Here is a 25,878-nt window from a genome sequence, read left to right on the forward strand (position 1 = left end):
ATCTATTCATTTGAAATTGTTCCACGATTTACTGCAGAGCAGATATAGCTAGAGAGATTTTCTTCAGCATTCCCTGGAATGAAGGGGTAGAGCTGGAATAAAGTGGAAGGATCCAAAAATACATGTCTGCAGCATGATGGTTAAATGTACACGACTGTCTGCTTTAGCAACTGTTAGAAAAGTAACCAAACTTCTTTTGTTTAGAAATAAAAGAAAGTGCTGCAGTAATCCCAGCAAGAAGTAGGTTCAAAGAAGCAAAATTATCTTCCAGCCCTAGAAATCCCAAGAAGAACTACAGACTTTATACTTGCATATGACTCAAGTCGTTAAAGAAAAAAAAAAAAAAAAAAAAAAGAACAGGAACGTTTCATTAACTATTTCAAAAAGAAAAATTAAAACTCAGAAATTCTGTTACCTGTATTTGGCTTTTGTGCCAAGCACAGGACAAGTCAAGACATACCAGTTTCTTGACTCCTTAGTTCTCTGATCTTGGGATTACTGTTATTTCTCAGTGCCCTTCATGCACTGATTGGTCAATTTTCAAGAGGATCAAGAAAATGGATGTGGTAAGTAAACTAAAAAAAGAAAATCTTCCTCAAATGAAAAAGTCATTGTTTCTTTATCTTAGGGGATAGACTTGCTTTACTCTTTTAAAAGACTGTTTCAACTCTTTGTCTGTTAGATCGGTTATTTTTCAAGTATAATTACTGCCAAGAATCACCTGGAATGCTTATTAAAACATATATTCTTAGCAAATCAAATTTACAAGGTCTTCAGTGGGACACAGTAACCTTTTTTCTTTCTTTCTTTTTTTTGGTCTTTTTTTTAGGGCTGCACCTGTGGCATATGGAGGTTCCCAGGCTGGGGTGGAAACGGAGCTGTAGCTGCTGGCTTACACCACAGCTACAGCAACCAAGGATCCAAGCTGCATCTGTGATCTACACCACAGCTCATGGCAATGCCAGATCCCCAACCCACTGAGCAAGGCCAGGGATTGAACCCGTGTCCTCATGGATGCTAGTTGGGTTCATTAACCGCTGAGCCACAATGGGAACTCCAGTAACCGTATTTTTTAACGGGTTTCCCAGATGTTTCTCAACCTGCTATGTTAGACTATCTCCTCCTTCTCAGACCAGAGTATACAGTAGATGATAAAAAAAGTATATGTGGACGAGATACAATTTCTTGCCTTCCAAACACTTTTTTTCCCCTCTAGCTTGTAGAGCAGCTGAAGGAATAAGAGAGCAACACAATTATCTCAGGCAAAAATTCTAATCAGATGGTTACTGAGGGTTTTAATGTAAAAGTAAACACTGGTTCCTAAAAAGCCTCCTCTCCATGTTATACTCACAGACCCAACTGCTACCAGTAGGAAATAAAGCCAACTACAGAAAACAAGAGTATAATGTTTACTAACATTAGCAAAATAACACACGTACAAATAAGGCACTTTAAATGAAATATGCACTTTGTTGCTGGAGGACCTGTAATACTCATCATAAAATGTTCATAAATAGTATTTTAGTAAGTTGTCTGCCTAAGCCTTATTTGACAAAGAACTTAATTTAAGCTACATTTACATTAATAAGTGAAAACAAATTTAACACTAAAATTAAATAAGGAACTTCATCAAAGTGTCTTCCTTCTTTTAGACTTGAATCGCGTAAAGAAGCAGTTTAAAGTGTTACTGTTGCCTCGGCTATTTGAATTGAAGATGTCACTCCCTTTCTCATCTTTGATGTTGCTTCCAACATCCTTCACTTTCTCACAGCTTTCTGTAGCTTGATTGTGATCTGCGTCCTCTTTTTTGCTGTTGGCTAGTCTCTCCCTTGAAAGAGTTCTTTCCCTAAATCTTCTAAACGGGGATGTCATTCTTTTTCTGGCTGTGTTCTCACAACTTGTCCTGTCTCTATTCTCCTCAGTGGCCTTCTCGGTCCTGTCTGTTCTTTTGGCTGTGCTCCTGGTAATCTGAAGGATTTTCTTTTGCAAGTAAACCCCACCTATTCCGGGGCAGCTCTGGCCACTGATCTTGGTGCTGGACTCACGGGGAGGGGATGAGGAAGACCCTGAGAGGTGCAGCAGGATGCTGTGATCAGATATGATACTGCCAACTGGAGGGAGAGATGCAAAAACCCTGTCACAGTCAATTTTTTCCAATTAATCACAATTAGCCTGGTTTATATAACATTTTACTATTAAAAAATTCTAGCATCTTGACAATTATCTTAAAAATTGAAATCTAGCAACATTTTTAAATGCATGGAGACTCTACTATACCGCATAAATAAGACAGAACACAGGAGAAAGGTTACCTTGATTGGTATAAACTAGTTACAAAAAATTGCTGAAAGTAAGTCAACCTGGTACTATCATAAGCCAAAATATGAAAAGAGTATCAGATAACCAGAATTATTTCTCAAAAGTAACTACGTCTAGAATTTTCAGGCAGGTTCTACTAAGAAAAAACTTAGCAAAAATCAGACAGGACATATAAATAGTATACACTATAGATGTATTTATAAAGCATAATTCTAATCCTATTTCCTCTCCAAGGTTAAGGCCTGTTGACGTTTTACTTTTCAAGTTCTTTCTTGCTTAAATTTTTTTTTTTTTTTTTTTTTTTTTTTGTCTTTTTGCCATTTCTTGGGCCGCTCCTGCGGCATATGGATGTTCCCAGGCTAGGGGTTGAATCGGAGCCATAGCCGCTGGCCTACGCCAGAGCCACAGCAAAGTGGGATCTGAGCTGCGTCTGCAACCTACACCACAGCTCACGGCAACGCCAGATCCTTAATCCACTGAGCAAGACCAGGGATCGAACCTGTAACCTCATGTTCCTAATCAGATGTGTTAACTACTGCGCCACAACGGGGAACTCCTTGTTTAAATTCTTTTAAAAAACATAAACACAGGTTTCTTCTTCTTCCTTCTTTTCTTTTACCATGCCTGAGGCATGAGCTCAGGGATCAAATCTGAGCTGCACCTACAACCTATTCTGCAACCGTGACACTGTCGATCCTTAATCTACTATGCCACAGTGGGAACTCTAATGACATTTTTGTTCAATCACAGATCACTGGTAAAAAACTGTCTATGGACATAACTGGACTTAGTTTTGAAGAAAAGAATTTCTTCAGATTTCTAAGGATTCTAACCATGACTGTGACAGGCTCACAAATTTATAAACATCAGGTCACTTTGTGACCCCACACTGAAAGACACAACAGAGAGCAGGCTTCTTTGTTCCAGTGGTTAAAATGGATTTCTGTTGGGAATAAGAGCATAGGGGAAATTCCTGTTCCTAATACCATTTCCCACAATTCACATTCAGGCATAAAACAACAAATCCAAATCAATTAGCTTCCTGGTTAAAGAACTGTCTATAACAGGGCCTCTGAACAGCCTCTAAAAGGAGTGGAGGGTATAAGTGTTCCTGAAAGAGCATTAAGAGCACATGGGCAGTGCTGACCTGGACCGTCTTCGTGAATCTGCAGTGTTCTCAGCACCATCCCTCGGGATCTGATCAGAGATACTCTGGACAGGATACACACACAGTAAAGAGGAGGAGATCTGCGTGCCCTCCCAGGTCATACATAAACTATATATATACAACAGGAACCGAAACCTGTGTTTCATAAACAATCTATTAAGTATACTGTTCATATGTCCTATTTGATTTTTACAAAGCTTTTCTTGGTAAAATTTGAATGAAAATTCAAGCTAGTCTCTGCTATGTGAAGGGGGTCAGGGATGGAGCTATACTGCTCTGAAATGGCAACAGGCAAAAAGAGGAGAAACTCCAATTTACTGAACACTCACCAGGTATTAGAGGAGTTATAGATATTATTTCATTTAATCCTGAAGTAATAAGGCCCCTAAGATAAGTGGTCTCTTTCCCAACGTACAGATAGGAAACCTAACCTTAAGAATCAGTTGTTTGTGGTAATACAACTATCACGGGGGACAGAGTAAGGACTCAAGCTAAGGTCTGACATCACTGTACCACACTGGTGGTGAGAAAAAAAAAGAAAAAAGAACCCTCAAAAGTGAGATGAAACTTAGAATACAGGAGCCGAGGAAAGCTGTGGAAGTTCCTCTTTCCTGCAAGAATTCATAGGCTTGTCTTCCCTGACCACATACCATTCTGTACTGTGATTATTTACAGATAAATAATTTTTTTTTTACATCTGTGAAGACAATGACAAGACTAAGTAGCCTTTTTCACCACGGTACACAAAGAACTTGAGGTGGCCAAGGGAAGAAACACACATCACTGAGAATGCTACATTTGGAGCTGACATGAAATGACCTCTTTCACACACCACCTACGTAGTCATAAAAGGAAAAACTTCAGTCTGAATTATGAAAATGTATGTAAATAAGCAAGAGAAATTTCATATATATATTTTTTTAACTCAACAGGCTCTATGTAAGTATAAATGTAAAAATCCACAATGGGATAAAGGTTGTTTTAAATCCTAATTAATAAAAAGGTAATACTCCATTATTAAAGACAGGAACATATCATCCTAAATATTTGTTTTGTTTCCTAAATCTTGTAGTTAAAAAGTTTCATTTTTTCTTTTTTTTTTTTTTTTCTGCTTTTAAGGGCTGCACCCAGGCATACGGAAGTTTCCAAACTTGGGGTTGAATTGGAGTTACAGCTGCCAGCCTACACCACAGCCATAGTAACATGAGATCCAAGCCGAGTCTGCAACCTACATCACAGCTCATGGCAATGCTGGATCCCTGACCCAATAAACAAGGCCAGGGATCAAACTCCACATTCTCATGGATACTTACCGGATTCGTTTCTGTCGAGCCAGAATTGGGAACTTCTAAAAAAAAATCCTTATAGAAATTCTTATTTTCAAATACTCTATAGAATTGTTTAAATTAATCGATACTTTGAATAACAACATCAAGAATCTGCATAGACTGAAACAACTGTGACTTCTGCCTTCATCTGTATCTATACCTGCCCTCTATCAAAGAAGGACCACACTCTGCAGTAGTTTAAGCTCCATAATGCATAATACCTGGAAACCATCCCAATAACTCAAGTCTAAAACATGAAAATTCAAAAAGTATTAGGAGTTACACTTTTCTTCACACTTTCTGTTATTATCATAAGGCAAAATATGTCCAACAGAGTACTGTATGGTATAAAAAGAACTAGCTTAAACTATTTTTCTTACCTTTGCGAGGGGAACCTTGAGGAGACGCGGGAGGACTAGAATGTAAGGATGATGCCACAGAAATAGTATCTTCTGTATGTTTCTTACCATTTATTTCTTCGGTTGTTACCAGAACTTTCTGAGGTAAACCTGTACCTAAAAATAAAATCAAAGAAGCAAATAAGCATCACTTCACAATTAAAATGTCTGTAGTTTCCTCAATTACTACATAACTAAAGCCATGATGCATAATGGCTAGTGTAGTCAACTGAAATGTGTAAATGACAAACAGGGACTAGATGACTGGGTGATGGCATACAGAGATTCTCACCTCTAGGTTATTCGTTCAAATTCAACCGCTCAGCACAGACCAGATTATAATAGCTCTTTCTTGTTTGTTTTGTGGCATAAGGGATATTGATTAAACAGTCTGAGTATAGTGTCCCATCCCCCACAATTGACACACTTGTTGGAAGTCTTAAAACAGAGAAGGCATGGATTCAAACTCTTCCCTCCCCTCTAGAGGTGGCCTCTCCAAGTCAGGGCGAGGCATGTGGCAGGGGCAGTGTAGGGATGTTGGCACTGTCACTACCTGTGGTGCATCTGTGCTGTGGGTATACAGAAGAGGCTGCAGGGCTGCCACTCCAGCCCTTTTCAAGAGCACTAAATTCACACTACAGGAGAGAAGTAGACAACAGAAAGAATCATGAATTTATAGAAAAATAGTATGGAGCCCACTGGAAACATTCCTGCAAAGTTCTATCATCATGCTTGTCCAACAGCTGGCCCCTTTTTAGCACAGGTCAAACTTAGCAATGGTTTCAAATACACTGCTATTTTTATATACATCTTCCCTAAGAAATGTCCAAGAGGTATTGACACTGTTTTCAACCAGCAAAGTAAGCCCAACTTTGATGAGTATTTAACATAGTAACAAGCAGCCTTTTGACACTGAAAATAATTTCAATCACAGTATACTCATACTACTCTTAGTTAAGTGCAATTTATATATGTATCTCTCACATAAATAACAGTCATATTACAGCAGGAGGGACAAGGGCTACCTGGTACAAACTGCCTCTCAAGTGATGACATCCAAGTAAGAAACCAGAGCTAGACCTGTCCTGTTTTTCACTCCTACCACCAAATTTATCAAATACACCCATTTTGCATCCAATTCACTCTTCATCTCCAGTCACCAAACCAGATCAGGCTCTGGGGAAACCTCTTGTTGCTCCATTGGCTTTCCACTCGGGCTCCCTATCTCCAGTCTCGCGGTCCTTCCTCCTACAGACCTCTTCCAACATAAACTGGACCATAACCTTGCCTTGCTCAAATTGCTTGGATAGCTAGCTATGAACAACTTTCCTCCAGCCAGTCATATTATAATTTTGGCATATCTATGACTTCATGTCTCTTCATCCCAGGAGGCTTAATACACTGTTAAAAGTAAGGATTCTGAGGAGTTCCTGCCTTGGCGCAGTGGGTTAAGAATCCAACTGCAGTGGCTTGGATCGCTGCAGAAGTGCAGATTCAACCCCCTGCCCAGCACAGTGGGTTAAAGGATAAAGTGTTGTTACATCTGTGGATCGGAGTCAATCCCTGGCCTGGGAACTTCCATATGCTGTGGGTGCAGCCATTTAAAAAAAAAAAAAAAAAAAAAAAAAAAAAAAAGATTTTGAGCCAGTTAACCTGGGCTCAACTCTCCCCCTGGTATTAAGTTACACAGACTTTCTATGGCTCCTCTGTAGAATGACAGTACTATCTATCTTGTAGGGTTATTTCAAGATTAAATGGAATATATAGGTATGTGTGTGTATAGCAAAGCATGTAATAACTATGTCCAGCATTCATTCAGTAAGTGCTAAGTGTTAACTTTAAACACTATGCTATGTCTCTCAACACTCTACCTGTAGCTTTGTATGCAGAGGCAGCAAACTGCCTACAGCTCCTTGCAGATATTAAATTCTTCCTCTGCCTAAAGCAACTTCTTGGGAATTTCTGCCTAATTACCTCCTTCCTCATCAACCTTTAAGCTTCTGCTTGGGTATTATCTTCAAAAAGTCTTTTCTAAAGCACCACCTTACCTGACTATTCTAAAAGCTCTCCCTCTCTTTTGTTCTTTTATATGTTCCATACATACTCCTGGCATAATAGTGAACAGTATATGTCAGTATGTATCGAAGTTTATGTGAGTGCATGTATCACTGAAAAGCTGCCAAAAGAAGGGACATTTATTATTCAACTTTGGATCTCAAAACAAAATCAAAGTTCCAAGGTTCTACTGAATATATATGTGTGATGCATAGGCTAAATAACAACGCTAGGAAGCACATCTAAACTGGCTTCCCATCTGAAAGCTAAAATAGTGATGCTGTTAAAATGAGTAAAAGTAACTGGGATAATGTTTACATGGCCCAACAGAGGAAAAAAAGCATGGTTTACATCTTTTAGACTTTATACTCATTGCCTGTTTCCTAACTAGGTTTTCAGAAGTGGTCATTTAAGAAAAACCAACACACAGTTGTTTTTAGAAATTTAAGTAACTCCATTGTCATAGGTGGCATTTCCATTAGATAACTGAGTAAATGCACCACTGAATGAAGTAAACTCTGAGTACCTAAAATACTGCTGTTAAGTTTCTAGTTAACATGATTATAGGAATTCCAGCGTCGACATTTAAAATACATATGCTGTCATCAAAATACCTATAGGCAAAATGAAACATTTTTTGATTCATGAGTGATGATTACATAAACTACAACAGCTGAACTCCAAAGTATTTACATTTGTACTTATTTTCCAATCTAACTCCCCCAGAAATTTCAGATAAATGAATGAAATATTAATTGTGAATACTCACTCAACATAGCAGAATCTTTTGCTTGTCCCTTCTTCCTGATGGGGTGCAAATTAACAGCTGGCACCTGAAGCACCTGGCTTACTCTGTGAGGCTGATGCAAATGGGCTCTAGCTGTTTGGCCAGCTGACCTCATAGGCACTGGAGACATTTCTGATGATTTGACATATCTTTTCTCATTTAAATTCTTGGTCACTAATAGAAGAGAGTAGTAAGAAATACATAATTCTGCACTTATTAAAGGCAAGATTATTACTGAGCACTGACAATAATACACAGTTCATTAAAACCACCTATTATTATTTTTTCCTTTTTACGGTCACTCCCATGGCATATGGAAGTTCCCAGGCCAGGGACTGAATCAGAGCTGCAGCTGCCAGCCTATGCCATAGCCATGGCAATGATGGATCCGAGCCGCATCTGCAACCTACTCTGCAGCTTGTGGCAAGGTCAGATCCTTAACCCACTGAGAGAGGCCAGGAATTGAACCTGTATCCTCAAAGACACTATGTTGGGTTCTTAACCTGCTGAGCCATCACGGGAACTCCATAACCACTTATTTTTTAACACAAAAAGATTAATTTTCCTAACAATAATTTCATGTTAGTATTATAAAGTGTTACCTTTAAAAATTTTGTAGAATTTAGTTTATTTTACTCCTTAAATTTAGATAAATGGGTTTAATTAGCTCCATCTGAACCTAAAGGCCAACATCTCATCTAGAGCATTTTTGCGTGTATGTGTGTGAGACAGATCCTGCCACAGGCTTATTTGTACAAATAACACAGGATGATACCAGCCCCATATGGGCAACATCCCAAGGGTCACACCAGTCCTGTTGTCTTCACATAAGCAGACGGAGGAATCCTTCATGGGTGCTTAGGCCATCTCTGGGAGCCAGAGAGAGAATGGCAGCTACAGCCTGTGCCTTGATTTGAGCTGAGCTCTGGCCTTTAGCCAGCAGAATCTGAGTCCCTTGTTGATGCAGGAATGAGCACATTTCCCTAAGTCAATTGAACTTGCAGCTGCTGCCCTTTGGAATCTGGGCTTGACCTCCAGATACCAAAGGTCTCTCGTGAGAGCCTACAGTCTCAGCATGTGCACTCATGGCTTTGGTGGTGTTGGCCTGTGTCTTCTTTTTTCTTTTACTTTTTTATTGGGCCATATTTGCAGCATGTAGAAGTTCCCAGGCAAAGGGCTGAATCAAGATGCAGCTGCAGGCCTATGCTGCAACCACAGGAACACCGGATTGAGCTGCCTCTGCCACCTATGCTGCAGCTTGCAGCAATGCCAGATCCTTAACTCACTAAGTGGGGCCAGGGATTGAACCCACATCCTCATGGACACTATGTCTGGTCCTTAACCAGCTGAGCCACAATGGGAACTCTGGCCTGCTTCTTCTTTAGGCACTTCTTGTTTTTGTCTCTTGGCACAGCTAATGTTTACTCATCCTCAGGAACTTTTGGTCCAGCCCCTTAAGAGATCCTTTCTTTTCTTTTCTTTTTTTTTTTTTTTTTTGACTCTTTAGGCCAAGCCACAGCGGGAACACCTGTATTCACGTTTCTAAATCCCACATCTCACTAGCATACAACCCCAAAAATGGAACCTTACAGATTGCTACATGGGATAAACGGCAATATGCATAATAGTGCTTTAGCACGGTTGCTGGCATAGAGAGAGTGCTCAACAACTGTTACTTTTCTTTCTTTCTCCTTATTTAATAGGTGTGATGCAGAAAGAATATGAGACAAAACACAGTATCAATCTTTGCTTAAGGTTTATATAAGGGGAAAATAAAAGAGATCCACAAGGAAGAGAACCACACCTAGGATGTTTTAATGGTAAAAATGAGACTCAAATTCTGCTTCCATCCTTTAGTAGGTGTTCTTTCCATCACACCTCATTTCTTTTCCTATTGGTAGAAATGTTCAAGATACTGTTATTTTTTTTGCGGGGTTTTTTTTTTTTGTTTTTTTTTTTTTGCTTTTTTAGGGCTGTACCCATGGCATATGGAGGTTCCCAGGATGGGGGGAAATCAGAGCTACAGCTGCTGGCCTACACCACAGCCACGTCAGATCCAAGCCCTGTCTGCAACCTACCACAGCTCACGGCAACGCCAGAACCTTAACCCACTGAATGAGGCCCAGGATCAAACCTACAACCTCATGGTTCCTAATCAGATTCGTTTCTGCTGCGCCATGATGGGAACTCCAAGACACTGTTTTTTTTAACAACATTAACTGAACGGTTCATTACCCAATTAAAAAAAATTTTATATTATGATCGATTTACAGTGTTGTCAATTTCTGCTGTACCACAAAGTGACCCAGGTATACATATATATATGTGTGTGTGTATATACACACATTCTTTTTCTATTATCTTCTATCATGTTCCATCACAAGTGACTGGATATAGTTCCCTGTGCCATACAGCAGGACCTCACTGCTTATCCATGCTATATGTAATAGTTTGCATTTACTAACCCCAAACTCCCAGTCCATCCCACTCCTCTCCCTCCCACTTGGCAACCACAAGTCTGCTCTCCATGTCCATGAGTCTGTTTCTGTTCTGCAGATAGGTTCATCTGTGCCATATTTTAGATTCCACGTAAGTGCTATCATATGGTATTTGCATTTCTTTCTGTCTTCACTTAGTATGAGAATCTCTAGTTCCAGCATTATCCTCTATTTTAAAAGTCACTGTGATATCTGAATTATTACATCAATACTTGGTTGTATTTCCACTTTATCTTTTCTATTCTACTGACACTTTTTCTATTACTATGTGAATGCTATACCTTTTATCGATCTCAGGGTCAATGATGACTACAATTTCCCATTAATTAGGAACAGGGTACCCCTCATATTGTCAACACTTAATCATCTATTACAATATATGTCTGTCTGTATATGGGTGTTTATATGTATATACATATATATGGAAAACACAAGTACAATCATCTGTGTGTGTAGAACACAGTACATTTTACCAACTGACTTCTGCTTTTACAGCTCATGATTTCCTTGACCCAGAGACATAAGCATTCTGTTGTTTGTATTAAAAAAAAAACAAAACTAGTATTAAGGATAGGATCTATTTTCATCATATTTTCTATTTATAAATAGTATAAGAATATGCCTGAATTTTCTTGTTTTACCTTATTTACTGATGCCTATATCTATTATCTCTAACAGTATTTTAATTTGATTTATTGTATTTTCAGTTGCTAAATTATATCTGTGAAAATTTTTTTATAAGGGAAAAAATTTCATCTAGAGATGAAGGTTAGAATGTTTTCAAACATAAGGGCTCATCTATAATGTTCCAGTTTTTATAAGACTGTTTAATGCTTTTTCAAGAGCTGCACTTATCCCTCCATTTCTTGCACAGAGTATTCATTAGCAATGGACGAGAATTCAGTACCTGATTAACAGCATCACATGATACTTGAGGTATTTCAATAACCTGCTGTGAATACAAGTTAATTTTTCCTGGGACTTCAGAAATCTAGAGAAATTTCAATTCTGTTCTATTTAGTGTCACTTAAGGGAGAATTTGTACTTACAAGTACCATATGCAGGCTCCCACTGCAATGACATCATCTGGAACTTCTCCTCATCTGTCTCTACATCCAGGCTGGAAAGATACTGCTTCACTTTCCTCGCCATTTGGGCATCCTCGTATAGCTTCTTGGCATTAAGCAGAGAGCTTCGACGCGCCCGTTTTTTGTGAGCACCTCCCTGAACATCTAGCATGTTTGAATTTGTGCTGCCCTGACTCAGCGACCTGTAAGAAGATGGAGATCACAATAAGCTGCTGCAAAGATGAGAATTAAATATGGTAGACTGAAGATTAAAAGAATTCTGTTCTGTTAATGCAATTGCATGCTGATGCAAATGAGTTAAAAGATGAAGAGCATTAAGGCAAAGTAATGTGGCACACATGGCAATATTCTGAGTTTTAAGATTCAGCAAAGTACAGAATTCAAAAGAATAAGTTAACAATTCTCCCGAAAGCAACAAATTCCATCAGATGTGTGTTTGATGCCTCTGCAACCCATGGCACAACTGTGACATGTAAAAAGCATTCCTTTGGCCCTGTGGCCATCCACACTCTGCAGATACGGCAAGAGCCTGGGTCAGGACAAGCCCATCCTGGGCCAGATTTCTGCACCACGGTTCTTCAACAGGGGAGTTTCCAGAGCAGCTTTGCTTGTATGTACTGCTCTGAACATGCTCACACCAATTTTATCAATAACCATTTTGGCCAACATTCAAAGAGAACAACCAGTAAGAAAAATAACACCATTTATACACAATTCAATACAGTCAGAGATCAGAATTGCAATTAAAAAAAAAAAAACCCTACTCAATGCTTTCACTCACATATGAAATGTTAGGCAACATGTGAATTCTAGGACTGGGGATATGGGACCTTTCTTCTGCAATGCCTTTAAATGTGATGGAACTCAATTCAAACTATAGCTTCACACCCAATTCTATCTGGCAAACTTCCTTCTACAATAACTACATCTAGAACCACTGGCGAACAGGAGTTGCAATGCTATTTTTCCTTTTAAACAAAGATAGCAAACACAAGGTTTTTAGGTGATTTTTATTTTTAAGGCACAAGGTTTTTAGGCGATCTTTATTCTAAAATAATAAAGATGTTTGTAAGTTTTCTCAGTCAGTCTATTTACCCAAATATACTCTAAACATAGACCATCATCGTATAATTTTGTTTTTCCATTCTCAAATACCCAATTTAAAAGAGACAAAACAGACACTAAAATCCTAATGTTTTCAATGTAAATTAAGTGAAATAAAGTTGTAAAAATTATTTTTTTCTTTCATGATTTTAAGCTCTTTAAAGGAGTGTGTATTGGAGTTCCCGTTATGGCTCAGTGGAAATGAAACTGACTAGTATCCATGATGACACAGCTTCGATCCCTGGCCTTGCTCAGTGGGTTAAGGATCTGGCATTGCTGTGAGCTATGGTGTAGATGTGGCTCAGATCTGGTGTTGCTGTGGCTGGCATAGACCAGTGGCTACAGCTTCAATGTGACCCATAGCCTGGGAACCTCCATATGCTGTGGATGCAGCCCTAAAAAAAAAAAAAAAAAAAAAAAAAAAGATAATAGAGTGTGTCTTATATTTGATGGCAATTTTCAATTGTTATTGGGCAGGCAGAAAAATGTGACATGGTTGTTGCTACTTACACATGCAGAAACTTCAAAACTTATAGAATGGTTTAGAAGAAAATCCAGTGCCATGAATGAATTACTCCTTTAACCTCCGGGAACCAAATGGTTTTTAAGGAGGCGGTGAATATGACTAGTTCAACAACGTTCCCTAAGCAGGTGTCAAATAGCCCTAAATATTTGTAAAGTCAGCCTAAGAGCCCAGTACCAGTAGCTTTTTGTTTCTTCATGGCTTGTTTTAAACGTGGCATTACCAAAACATGTGATGGCTCAAAAGGCAATACAGTGTAGGGGAAAAAAAAAAAAACAAACCCAGAAACTAGTAACTTTAAAAGTGATTCAGAAGGTTCATATTCTGAATATGAAGAAGTTTCAAAACCTTACTAAACCAATTTAATTTGCTTATATTTCCCTTTTTATCAGTGCAAAAGGTGTTATGTAAGAAAATACATATTTAAGTTTAGGTAAGAGCTCTTCTAGTAAGTATAAAGTAAAAAATTCTCAGTGTTAAAAAGGTACTGTAGTCATTTTTTTGAGTGGTACATAAAACAAGAGTGGTCCCAAGAATTGATGATGTCTTAGATTCAAAGAAAGGCAGTAAAATCAAGTCCCAATATTTAGGAACAAATTTTAACACAAATGTTTAATTATTTTATCTAAGTTGATATAGAAAAGGAGTCCAGAAATCTAGAATACATACGAAACCTTAATAAATGAATATACTGTGATAAATGACAATAAAATATCTTTCAATATTTCCAAAATGCTGATGTAAAACCAAAGTCATCTACTGTTTGCAAACATCCTACAGTGCAACGCAAAAGCTAAATAAACCATGACTATGTTACGTGAGTCATTCGAACACCTCCAAATCCCCACTAAGACGTATTGTCCAAGTATTCTTCTTCATTAATAGTAATGTTAGGAACCAATCTGTTTTCAATGAGAAAAAACAGAGAAGACCAAGACATAAATGTACAGTATAGAAGAAAACACATGAGAAACATACAGAAAAGGGAGGAAGAAAGTAAAAGGAAATTCAAGTTCACCAAGCTTCAACAGAAAACAAAGGACCACAAATAAGACAAGACTCAAAGTAAGTGGCTCACAAAAAGTCTTATATGCATCTAACTTCATGACTCACTACAATCTTAAAACCAGAAAATTCTCATTTAATCCCTTCATCCACAAAACCATCATTTTCTTTAACTAAAAATGAAAAAACTATATAGGTGACTTCTAAGATCTTAAACAGTCTGATTCTAAATAGATACCTAGCTTTGTGTTAGCACAGATCTGAACCTATTTGAAAAAAAGGTGTTTTCTGATACTGTTTCAGTTTTAAGATAAGGGAGTTTTTAATTAAAAGAGTTTTTAATTAAAATACAGTAGGAATTTAAACTAAAATTCAATCAGTGTTGTATGTCTCACAGTATTAGTGGATCTGAACAACTTAAAATCACCTTCTCTATCAATTATTTACTAACTCAATTTTATAGGTTACTTTGGACAAAGGCTGCCCCCTTCTGGAAAACTTATAGAAAATGTCTTTTATAAACACACCTCTTACCTATTTTAATATACCTAAATATTTATTTTTATAAAATATGGCAGGTGAATAAAATAAAATGGTATGGACTCTGGAATCAGACTATCATCATTAGTGAATCAGAATCTACCATTAGTGAGCTCTAAGAATTTGGACAACTCCATCTTCCCCGTCTATATCACGGGGATAACACTATTTATTTCACAGAGTGGTTGGAAAATTAAATAATTCATATTAAATGCGCAGAGCATTTTATAGCATATAGGAAGCACACAACAAATATATGCTATCATCATCACCATCATCTAACTGAACCTGCTAAGTTAAAATCTAAAAAGGACTTATGGGATATCAATAATGGAAAAGTAAAGACAAAAAAGCTAGTTGTATCACTATTTTCACCTTGTTAGCAAAAGGCATTTGTCAGGAATGTAGGTTGACAGGGTTAATAGAACACATGCTATTTTACGTGCGTGCATTAATGAAAAGGATGCAGTATATGTTAAGAGTTGCACAACCTTCATTCCAGTTGCATTCATCTCTACACTTACCCCAGACTCCGCCACCTCTTCTTCCTGTAAGCAAGAGCCACAAACATTGAAGCGTGTGTTTGAATAGGAAAGCACAGAAAAAAAGACAACAGTTGAGAGTCAGAGAAACTATGGAGACAGACAGAAGAGAAAAATTTTACTAGAAAAAATGGTAGCTTAACATTAAAATGACTTAAATGGGATAAATGAATTATGATATGTACTGAAAGCCAAAAAAACTTCACCACATTTAAAGATATGTTTTTAGACCAGTTATAACTCCAATAACCTAATTTGTTTAGAGACTAATGTGAATAAAAATATTGAGGGAAAACATTTACCAACTATGAATTTTGAATTCAAAGTTTTCAGGGAAGGAAATCTTAAATTAAGGAATAGAACTGTTGAACATTTTTTCAAAAGGATTTTTAAACCACTCATTTAAGAGAGAATGAAATTACAAAGAACATAAAGATTTATAATCTCATTTTTAACTGCAGAAATTTCTCTGACAATGTATTTTATAAGAAATTCTGACAAGCAAATCTAACTTAAAATTGAAGTATAAATATATCATCAAAATCTTTATGATATGTATTTCCTTGTACTATAAGTGGGCTCAATCAAGATTCTTTAACATTTTTTTCTCTTTTTTTTTTCTTTTTCTTTTTTCCCCCTTCTCTCCCATTCTGATTGGTCTCAGCATGTCCTAGGCTTGCACTCATTTTCAGCTGTGGTCAGCCCAAAATTTCGTTTTTCACATGGCAAATTAACTACTGTTAAACAAAAGGGGATACTTTGTCTATGCTAAATAATACACACCGCCAAATTGGACAATTACTTTCTTAAAGAAAGCTAGTACAGGGAGATCCCATTGTGGCATGGTGGAAACAAATCTGACAAGTATCCATGAGGATACAGATTCCACCCCTGGCCTTGCTCAGTGGGTCCGGAATCTGGGGTTGCCATGAGCTGTGTGGTGTAGGCTGCAGATGTGGCTTGGATCTGGCTGTGGTATAGGTTGGCAGCTGTAGCACAGCTTAGACCCCTAGCCTGGGAACCTCCATATGCCACAGGTGCAGCCTAAAAATTAAAAAAAATAAATAAATTAAAAAAAGAAAACTAATACAGTTTTGTACTAGCTGACAAACTTGATTCAGGAAAAGTTCAGTACAATCTAATCATAAATGATGTTATATTTTCTCCTATACTAGCCTAGGCCATTGCCATCCAAGTTTGTTTATTTCCTACTCAGTTTCTTCCCTGTTCGCTCATTTCTGAGATATGGCTGCAACTTAGAATATTGTCAACTGCTTTGACAGGCTCACAAATTCATTCTGTCTTCAAGAACCAGGGTGCTAAAATAAATTAGATGCATGTCCATGGAAAATAACAGGGGGTGGTGGGCGTCACTGTACAGAGACATACAACAAAAACAAAAACTTAGAAACAAACAAACAAATCCTCCTCCAGGTTTCCTTTGTCTCCAGTTCTTACTGTTTTCTGCCTCTACACTGCTGAGCAACGACATCTCTCATTACATGCAGTGATTCTCAGAAGCAGAAGTGGGATGCGTAGGGAAGAGGAGAGGTGACACACCTCTTTCTTCATACTTGAGAATTTTTCCAACCAGAGCAAATAAACTACTTACAAAGACTTCTGAACAGTGATTTAAACAAAACAAAACAAACAAACAAAAAACCCAATCCTCACACACTGATACTGTTTGGTTACAAAAACTCCATCTCTAATTTTTAAAAAACCTAGTATTTTTGTTTCCTAGGTAGACTATATTTCTTTTAAGCCGTAAGAATTGTGTCTGCCCTGCTATTTCATTTTTAAAGCTCTTAGGCCTAGAAAAAATTCACACCAAAAATTAAAACCCTAACATCTTTTTAACCAAAAAAATTATAAAATTCTGGGAACAGATTGACAACATACTTTAAATTTTATATAATTTGAGAGTATTTGTTATTACATTAAATAAAGATGCATTTTAAAAAGCATTCTCAAAAAATCAGGTTAATACTGAATGTAAATAATACTTTTCATTTTTATTAAAGATGGAACATCCTTAAATTTGGACTTTTTGAATTGTTAAAGAATTTACATATAAATAAACAGGAGTACCACGACTTGAGACAAAGGAATATATCTTATTTATTTATTTTTGTCTCTTCTAGGGCTGCAATCATGGCATATGGAAGTTCCCAGGCTAGGGGTCGAAATGGAGCTGTAGCTGCTGGCCTACGCCACAGCCACAGCAAGGTGGGATCCGAGCCATATCTGCGACCTACACTACAGCTCACAGCAACGCCGGATCCTTAACCCATTGGGTGAGGCCAGGTATTGAACCTGCGTCCCCATGGATGCTAGACAGCTTTGTTTGTGCTAAGGCAGGACAGGAACTCCAAGACAAAGGAATACATTTTAGAAGAATGAAGTAGAACTTAGAACTTTAAAAATAGTCTGTAAAAATAAAAGATATATACAGGCTAATACTTCACACATTTGGTTAGAAATCAGATGGAACCATCTGTCCTCTATGATAACTTTGGTAGAGATCAGAAATTTACTTACATTTAAATTAGATGACATTTTAAAAATAATACAGAACTATCCATGTATTCAAAAGAGTGAGACAACTAGGGTTCAAATCTCAGTCATTCATGTAGTCCTGGACATACTCCCTAACTGCTCTGAGCTTTAGTTTCTTCATATATGAAAGGCAGGCCAATACTACCAACCTTTAAAAGTTTTTAAAGGTGATAAATGATTACTTCAGACTGACATCTACAATGCACTTAGTACAGTGTATAACACATGGCAGATGCTCAATAAATGAAAGGTATTATAACACTCTCAACATCACCCTATGACACTTGCACACTTCAATGCCATACCTCTGACGGAACATCATAGCTGGGTCCATGTTAGCAGAAGTCATTCGAACAACTTGACGAATTTCCTTGGCAATCATTCTGAGCTTCTCAAAATTTACTAAACCATCTACTTTGGAATCATTTCCTATAGAACGAAAGTAAAGTTTTAACTCCCAAAATTAAAATATCTATAAAGGGAGCAGAAGTCAAGTTATTATTCTTGGGGGCACAAATCAGAACTTTATCAAAATGCCAGTTTTGTCTTTAAGAATTGATAAACCCATAGACGGTTGAACTCAGATCCTAGGGAATGGGTGAATGGGAAGAATTCTATTCCTATGCAAGTAATGATTATGAATACTGGAAAGTCATAAATTGTATATAACTTCTAAAACTCATTGCATTATGTTCTAGGCACACCTAATATAAAGTGCAGCTCCTCAAATCTAACTCTCCAGATGATGCTCAACCCACTCTTAGGAAGTTACCTGCCTATTTTTGGGGGAGGGAGGGGGGCAGCAGAGTACAGCACTTGAAAACTTAGGTTTTAGCTAGAGATCACAAAAGGGGATCTTTGGTTTTAACTAATCCAGGAAGGTTTCTATGGTTTACAATACTTTATTTATTTTTTTTTTTTTTTGAGCGGCATATGGAGGTTCCCAGGCTAGGGGTTGAATCGGAGCTGTAGCCACTGGCCTACACCAGAGCCACAGCAACGCGGGATCCAAGCCGCATCTGCAACCTACGCCACAGCTCACGGCAACGCCGGATCCTTAACCCACTGAGCAAGAGCAGGGACCGAACCCGCAACCTCATGGTTCCTAGTCGGATTTGTTAACCACTGCGCCACAACGGGAACTCCGGTTTACAATACTTTAAAAGGTTGTAAAATGAGTTGTCAACACTTAAGAAGTGGAAGATATCCCATTAAAAAAAAAAGAATTTCTAACTTCTCTGGAAAAAAAAAAAGAGGGAAGCAGGGAGGTGAGGGATTAAATAATAGTAGGTCTATTTTCCTAGTGGTAATAATTAGTTAAAATTAAGAGGCGCTGGTTCATAAGGGCAAATACCTTCTAGTCTGCAATATATTTTCCCTTCCCCAGAATTTGAATTTACAATCATGGCTTTAATTATTAACACAAATCTGCTTGTTCATAACCTCCATAATTTTTCTGTTTTGTTAAGTAGTTCTGAGAAAAAAACCACACAACTTTTTTAATGGTCTACTACTCTTTGATAAGAGCAAGAATGAGACCAGATGTTGACTTACCCAGTTCAAACCACAAGGCAAAAATTATATGTTCAAAGGGTTATCTGTCTTTTTTTCACAAGTGTCTTTAACAGTTGGTGTAACCCTATTTATTTCCCATGGTAGCCCCTGAGGTGTCTCTGTGGAACTCAAAGTCCCTGAAGTAAAGTTTGGGAACCTCATGGATCTGGAACACAGAGGTTTCCCTTTTGTAGTAAATGGCACCTGGCCCCTGGACACATAAATCATTCAACATCCCAATATGAGTTGGATACATGCAATAACCAAAAATACTTTTAAGCCCCAAAATATGTTTTCAGGGAGCGTATCAGAAAAATATATTTGAACCCTATAATAGTATTTCCTTCTGAAAAAAAAAAAAGTGATAATGGCAGTGTGGACAGTAAGTGTAGGCAATGAGAATAATGCTACTGCTGAGAACAGTTACCAAAGTTGGACGAATATAGGAAAAAAATGTTTTAGTCATCAAAAAACTATCAAGGCAGTGAAGATTTGGAGAAAGAATAAAGATATGGGGCAAATTAAGCATTTTACAGTGTTTGACCTTAGGGGCATCTGCTGATTTCAGAAAAGGGGATGATGAGTGGAAAAACCAAGTAGTGCCACCCTGAATTTGAGGTTAGAGAATTGCCTAGGTGAATCTCCAATGCTTTGGGTTGGGATCCCAAAGGGCCGTATTCTGGGACTAAACTAAATGTAGCCTGGGATAAAAGTTCCATGTTCAATTATCTCAAAAAGTGAAAAAGGTTTAAAGTGGTTTTTGGATTCTAGCATTTCTGACTGCCTGATGGAAGCAAGCTTTAATTCTCTTTGGAGGAATGGGATATCGTGTAATGGGATATTCAGACAATATCCCATTAGATTATTTCTGTAATTTTTTACACAGAACATCCATTTGGTCAAAAAATAACTAGGTACATTAGGAGAAAATATAACATGATTGAAACGCAAGAGAAAAAAGGGTGACAGAAAGAGGCTCATAAAGGATCTGGATTAGGGAGTTATTAACAGACATTAAAGTAACTGCTGAATATATACATGGTTATAAATAACAACCCTAAGAACTCTGGCAGAGAACATGGAGATGAAGAAAAAATTTAAATTGTAAAATTAAAAAAAAAAAAAAAAGCCCCATAACTGAAACAGAACTTTACTGATACATTTAACAGTAAATGAGATACAGTCAAAGAAATAATTTAAAAAGATGGACATTAGGTTGGGAGAAAATTCCAGAATGAAAGACAATAGCCAGGTGAGACAAAAAGATGAAAAATACAAAACAGTTTGTGACACAACAGGGACAGGATGATCAGAAGTGAAATGAAAATCCCTAAAGGAGAGGTGAAAGGAGAGCAAATAGAAAGTCTTAAGACAGAATGACTATTTCCCAAAACTGATGAAAAATATGAAAATTTCAAGATATCCTATAAACAAATCAGAGTTAAAGCATATAAACAAAACCCCAAATGGTGCACCTAGTCACAGCATAGCTGAACTAGAGAAAAAGGGCAGATTATTACTAAAGGAAAAGCAAATAATACTGACGGTCAGTGAACCTGACTAGCATCCATGAAGATGCGGGTTCGATCCCTGGCCTCACTCAGCGGGTTAAGGATTCAGTGTTGCCGTGAGCTGTGGTGCAGGTTGCAGACGTGGCTCGGATCCTGCGTTGCTGTGGCTCTGGCATAGGCCGGCAGCTACAGCTCCAATTTGACCCCTAGCCTGGGAACCTCCATGTGCCATGGGTGTGGCCCCCAAAATAAAAAGACAAAAAGACCAAAACAAAACAACGGAAGCTAGGAGACAATTTTAACTCAAAATGCTGAAAGATAAATGGCACCAACCAAAATTATGCCTTAAGAATGAATTTTTTTTTTTCTTTTTTGGTTGCACCTGTGGCATAGCCAGATCCTTAACCCACTGTGTCACAGGAACTCCTAAAAATGAGTATTAATTAAAGACATTTTCCACATAAACAAAAACTCAGAGATTTCATCACCAGTAGATTTGCACATAAAGGAATAACTGTCAGTGTTCAATAGGGGGAAAAAAAACAATAATAAAACTCTGAAATGATGGAAGGAAAAAAACAGTGACAATATCACGACACAGGTAAAGCTAAATAAATACTGACTCACTAAACAATAATATCATCTTGATTTAAAGGCATGGCAACAACTGTATATAAATCAGGACACGAGTAAATGGAATATAAATGGTCTAAGTTCTTGCATTGTCTAATACACAGAAAAGTACTAATGAATATTACTCTAATATCTAAAAGTGTAAATATTATAATGTCAAGTGTAACACTAGAAAATTAGTAAAAGAGTATATAGTTAGCAAATTATGGAGGACAAATACCACTCACAAAAATCAATTAAGGGGGGAGTTCCTATTGAGAGTCAGTGGGTTTAAGAACCTGACTAGTATCCATGAGGATGCTTCGATCCCTGGCTTCGCTTAGTGGGTTAAGGATCTAGTGTTGCTACAAGCTGTGGCACAGATTGCAGATGTGGCTGAGATTCTGCGTTTCTGTGGCTGTGGTGTAGGCCAGCAGCTACAGCTCTGGGACCCCTAGCCTGGGAACTTCCATAAGCTGCAGGTGCTGCCCTAAAAAGCTCCCCCCGCCCCCAAATCAATAGAGATAAACCATATGGAAAAAGATTAACAAATTAGGTTTTGAAAACTAAAAACTTGCTGTTCATCAACAGATGATTTTGAGAGTTCCTGTCATGGCTCAGTGGTTAACAAATCCAAGTAGGAACCATGAGGTTGCGGGTTTGATCTCTGGCCTTGCTCAGTGGGTTGGGGATCTGGCATTACCATGAGCTGTGGCGTAAGCCGGTGGCTATAGCTCCGATTAGACCTCTAGGCTGGGAATGTCCATAAGCTGCGGGTGTGGCCCTAGAAAAGACCCAAAAAAAAAAAAAAAAAGATGATCTTAAGAGAGTCAAAAGGCAAGTCATACTATATCTAGACTTAAAAAAAATCCTTAAAAATACATTAAACAGATAACCTTATTAAAAAATAGGCAAGAACCTAAACTGATGACTGACAAAAGAGGACAAATTAACATATAGAAAGGGTGTTCAGCTTCACTAATAATAAGAGAAGTGCAAATGAAAACACATCAAGATACAATTACAAATCGACTGGAATGGGTAAAAATAAAAAGAATGATTTACGAGATGGTGGTGGGAATGAGGAACAATAAGAACACTAACAATACTGCCAGTGTTCACAAGTGTAGATTAACACCAAACTGCTTTCCAAAGTGATTATACGAGTATCAGGACCCATAAGTTTCACTGTGAACTATACTGAACAAACATGCACGTGCATCACAAGATATGTGAAAGACATTCAGAGCAGCATTATTCATACTAGGCAAACAGTGGAAACCATCAATTGCTCATCAATTGATGGGATAAATTTATTGTATTGCATTTATGTAATGCAATGTTAAAGAGTTTTGAAAATGAAGTGCAGTTACACTCAAAAACGTGGAAAAATCTCATCTCACTAGTCTAATGCTGAAGAAGATAATCCAGAAATCAAGCTAAAACAAAAGGAAACAAAGATACTCTGTAATTGCATAAAGTTCAAGGATATATAAAACTAAACTACATTTTTAGAAGTCAAGACACTAGTTATCTTTGGGGAAGAGGATAAAGGTAGTAACTAGGAAGGGGTCTGAGTAAGGGCACTGGGAGGCAGATAAATTTTTTTTTGGACTGGATGTTGGTTACAGCAGTGTCTGCCTTGTCATAATTCATTAAGTTATTCATTCATTTTGGGTACTTTTCTGTATGTATTGAGTAATTTAAAAAGATGTAAAGAAAAATATTACCAAACAGTAAGTATGATCAAACAGTCTAATCTTGATTATAAATCAACTTTATGTTTGAGTGCATTCAGTAAACACCTGTATCTGTTCTTGTCAATAATGTGGGTTTTTGTTCCTAAGATTTACAGCATTTAACTGGGTAAAGCTTTAGTGACTTGTAACCAATAGGCTGGAAAATACATTTAATACAGAATACATCACAATTCTGTAGAATTAGCTGACGCTAAACATGGTAATTTTCAAATAATTTTTAAATACCTTCATGTAGAAATGTCATATCTTTCTTGACAACAGGGAAGAGAGGAATAATTGGAGGCTGCATACTTTGACTACTAAGAATATTTCTGTATTTTGCCATGTTTCTAGATGGATCAAAAAGGTCTTGGAGATCTTGGAGATGTTTCTCATACTTGCTTGGTAACTTTTCCCAAGTACCTCTGAGTCGTGCAACAGATGCCAGATTCAAGCCACTGTCGAATATGGGAACAAAAACATTAAAGAGGGACTTAAGGGAGAGGGTCAGGAAAGTGTATACACCAGTTTTCTCTAATTAAGCTAAAATAAGCAGAGACATATTTCACTGTGCTGAAATAAACAGTACAACCACAAATAAATAAACCAATACTAAAACAAGGAAAACTTTTTTCAAAGAAACTACATTACTTGTCTGTGGTCGTATACCTATAGCCTTTATTTTGTAGTCTGCGGGGAAATGACAAAGTAATTTCATAAAGTAGACAATTAATTTAAAAATAAACTTCAAGTACCACGATGCTTTTGTTTTCTTTAGAAATAACTTTATGGAGACAGTATCTATTCGAAAGTGGTGTAAGTAACGCTGAATACATAAATTCTGAGGCTGAGAACCTTCTTTCTTTGAGGTTTTGGCCAATCATGTCCCTGATTCCAATACTTTCATATCCCACGCCCTAACCATGTTGTCCCCAATCCTCCTTATATCCAAAGTCTCCTTTCTACAGAATTTTAAACAAAGTTAGCCCTAAATTTAAAAATAATTCATGCCAGTTAGGCTACAACTCCCCCCCCCCATGCCTTACCTCTATACTACCATTTCGCAGGTAGGCTGCCAAATGAATAAAGCATATACAGCAGCTCAATTTTCTCACCAGTTAATGCCTCTTTTATTCTTAGCCACCTGTCTTTTACCTATACCACTGTATTTAAAATATTCTCTTGACTTCTGATTTTAGTGTAGAGTTAAGATATCTTTGTTCCCTCTGCTTCTCAGAAATCATTCGGAAGAACCCCAAGGATGAATAACAGAAATGCAAATTTCACCTTCATATCACTTAGAGATATCTGTAACTCCTAAACACATTAGAAAGGCTGCCAAAAAATAGGCAAGGTTAAATGTGAGTAGGCAAATTGCTAAAAAAGGAAGCCTGCAGCTGAAGAACTTGATCAAAGGTGGTAAAGCACAGATCTCCACAGCAGGTAACTCACTCCGAAGGCAAAACCCGCAATCTCCTGTACATGCAACAAAACAAGAGAGTCCACAGGCTGGTAGATTTAGGAGGGGGATGAACTCTGTCCTTTACCAGATAGTCTTTGCGAAAGTAAGATTAAGAGTACACGCAGGAGTTCCTGCAGTGGCACAGTGGCATCTCTGCAGTGCCAGGATGCAGGTTTGCTCCTCAGCCTGGCACAGTGCATTAAAGGATCCAGCACTACAACAGCTGTGGTACAGGTTGTGACTGTGGCTCAGGTCTGATCCCTGGTTTGGGAACTCCATACGCCATGGGGTGGTCAAAAAAGAAAACAAACAAACAAACAAAAAAACCCAACAAAAAAACAGTACACACAGTGATTTAACATCTTGGTGAAAAATAATTTAACAGTGACACAGGATAGACGGCAGAAACTGAGTTATAAGTTGCCCTAAAGATGCTAAGCTCCATTTGCTGGAGAGAAGTAAAGGGTAAAACAATACACATATAAGTTCTATTCCATCTAGCCTGGAACACTGCCCTGGCTCCTCTTCCACGTAAATCTGCAGGTAGACAGTGAAGCCAAACTCCTATTGTTCAAATAGAAGGAACAAACACAGAAGCCGTGACATGCTGCTACTAGGACCAACAAAAACTTAAACACCATAAAGCAGAAGAATGTTTCAACAATAAAATAAAAGCTAGGACTGACTTAGCCATGATTTCATATGACTTAATAAAGAGTAATACAATAATATAAGAGTTTGGGAAAAAATTATAAGCTGATTAAAAAAAATTAACAAGCTCAGAAAAGAAACGGAAGAAAAAATAACACAGAAATGAAGGCAACATTGGAACCTACAAAAAGAAAAAAAAGAGACTTTGCTGAAACTTTGGGCAAGTGACTTTAAGGCAAGGAATGACAAAAGCAATCAAAGGAAATGGACAGAGTTGAAAAGAACTAGAGAAAAGATAATGGACATGGAAGCCAAAGGACATCTCAAATTTACATAATTGGTAGCCATGAAGAAACAAAAATAACTGAAAAATATTCAAAAGTACAATTTATGAAAACTTTCCAGAAACAAAAGAAGAGCTGAATCTATAGAATC

General features: G+C 37.5%; 1 protein-coding gene across 11 annotated transcripts in view; it reads right to left on the reverse strand.

Moving 5' to 3' along the window:
• The window catches only part of RAPGEF6 (Rap guanine nucleotide exchange factor 6), a 243,169-nt gene that overhangs the window by 10,839 nt on the left and 206,452 nt on the right, over positions 1–25,878 (reverse strand). For 6 of the 11 annotated variants that reach the window (XM_021085403.1, XM_005661629.3, XM_021085408.1 and 3 more), the window contains 6 exons: positions 23,577–23,788; positions 18,220–18,343; positions 15,338–15,361; positions 11,603–11,823; positions 8,038–8,229; positions 5,196–5,330 (listed from right to left, as the gene is read on the reverse strand). In XM_021085403.1, coding sequence (XP_020941062.1) covers positions 5,196–5,330; positions 8,038–8,229; positions 11,603–11,823; positions 15,338–15,361; positions 18,220–18,343; positions 23,577–23,788 — 908 coding nt within the window. Of the gene's footprint in view, positions 1–1,629; positions 2,112–5,195; positions 5,331–8,037; positions 8,230–11,602; positions 11,824–15,337; positions 15,362–18,219; positions 18,344–23,576; positions 23,789–25,878 lie in introns of those variants that run through there. The other 5 variants (XM_021085410.1, XM_021085404.1, XM_021085405.1 and 2 more) reach the window with 2 other exon arrangements.

Source organism: Sus scrofa, chromosome 2, assembly GCF_000003025.6.
Source record: "Sus scrofa isolate TJ Tabasco breed Duroc chromosome 2, Sscrofa11.1, whole genome shotgun sequence".
Lineage (NCBI taxonomy): Eukaryota > Metazoa > Chordata > Mammalia > Artiodactyla > Suidae > Sus > Sus scrofa.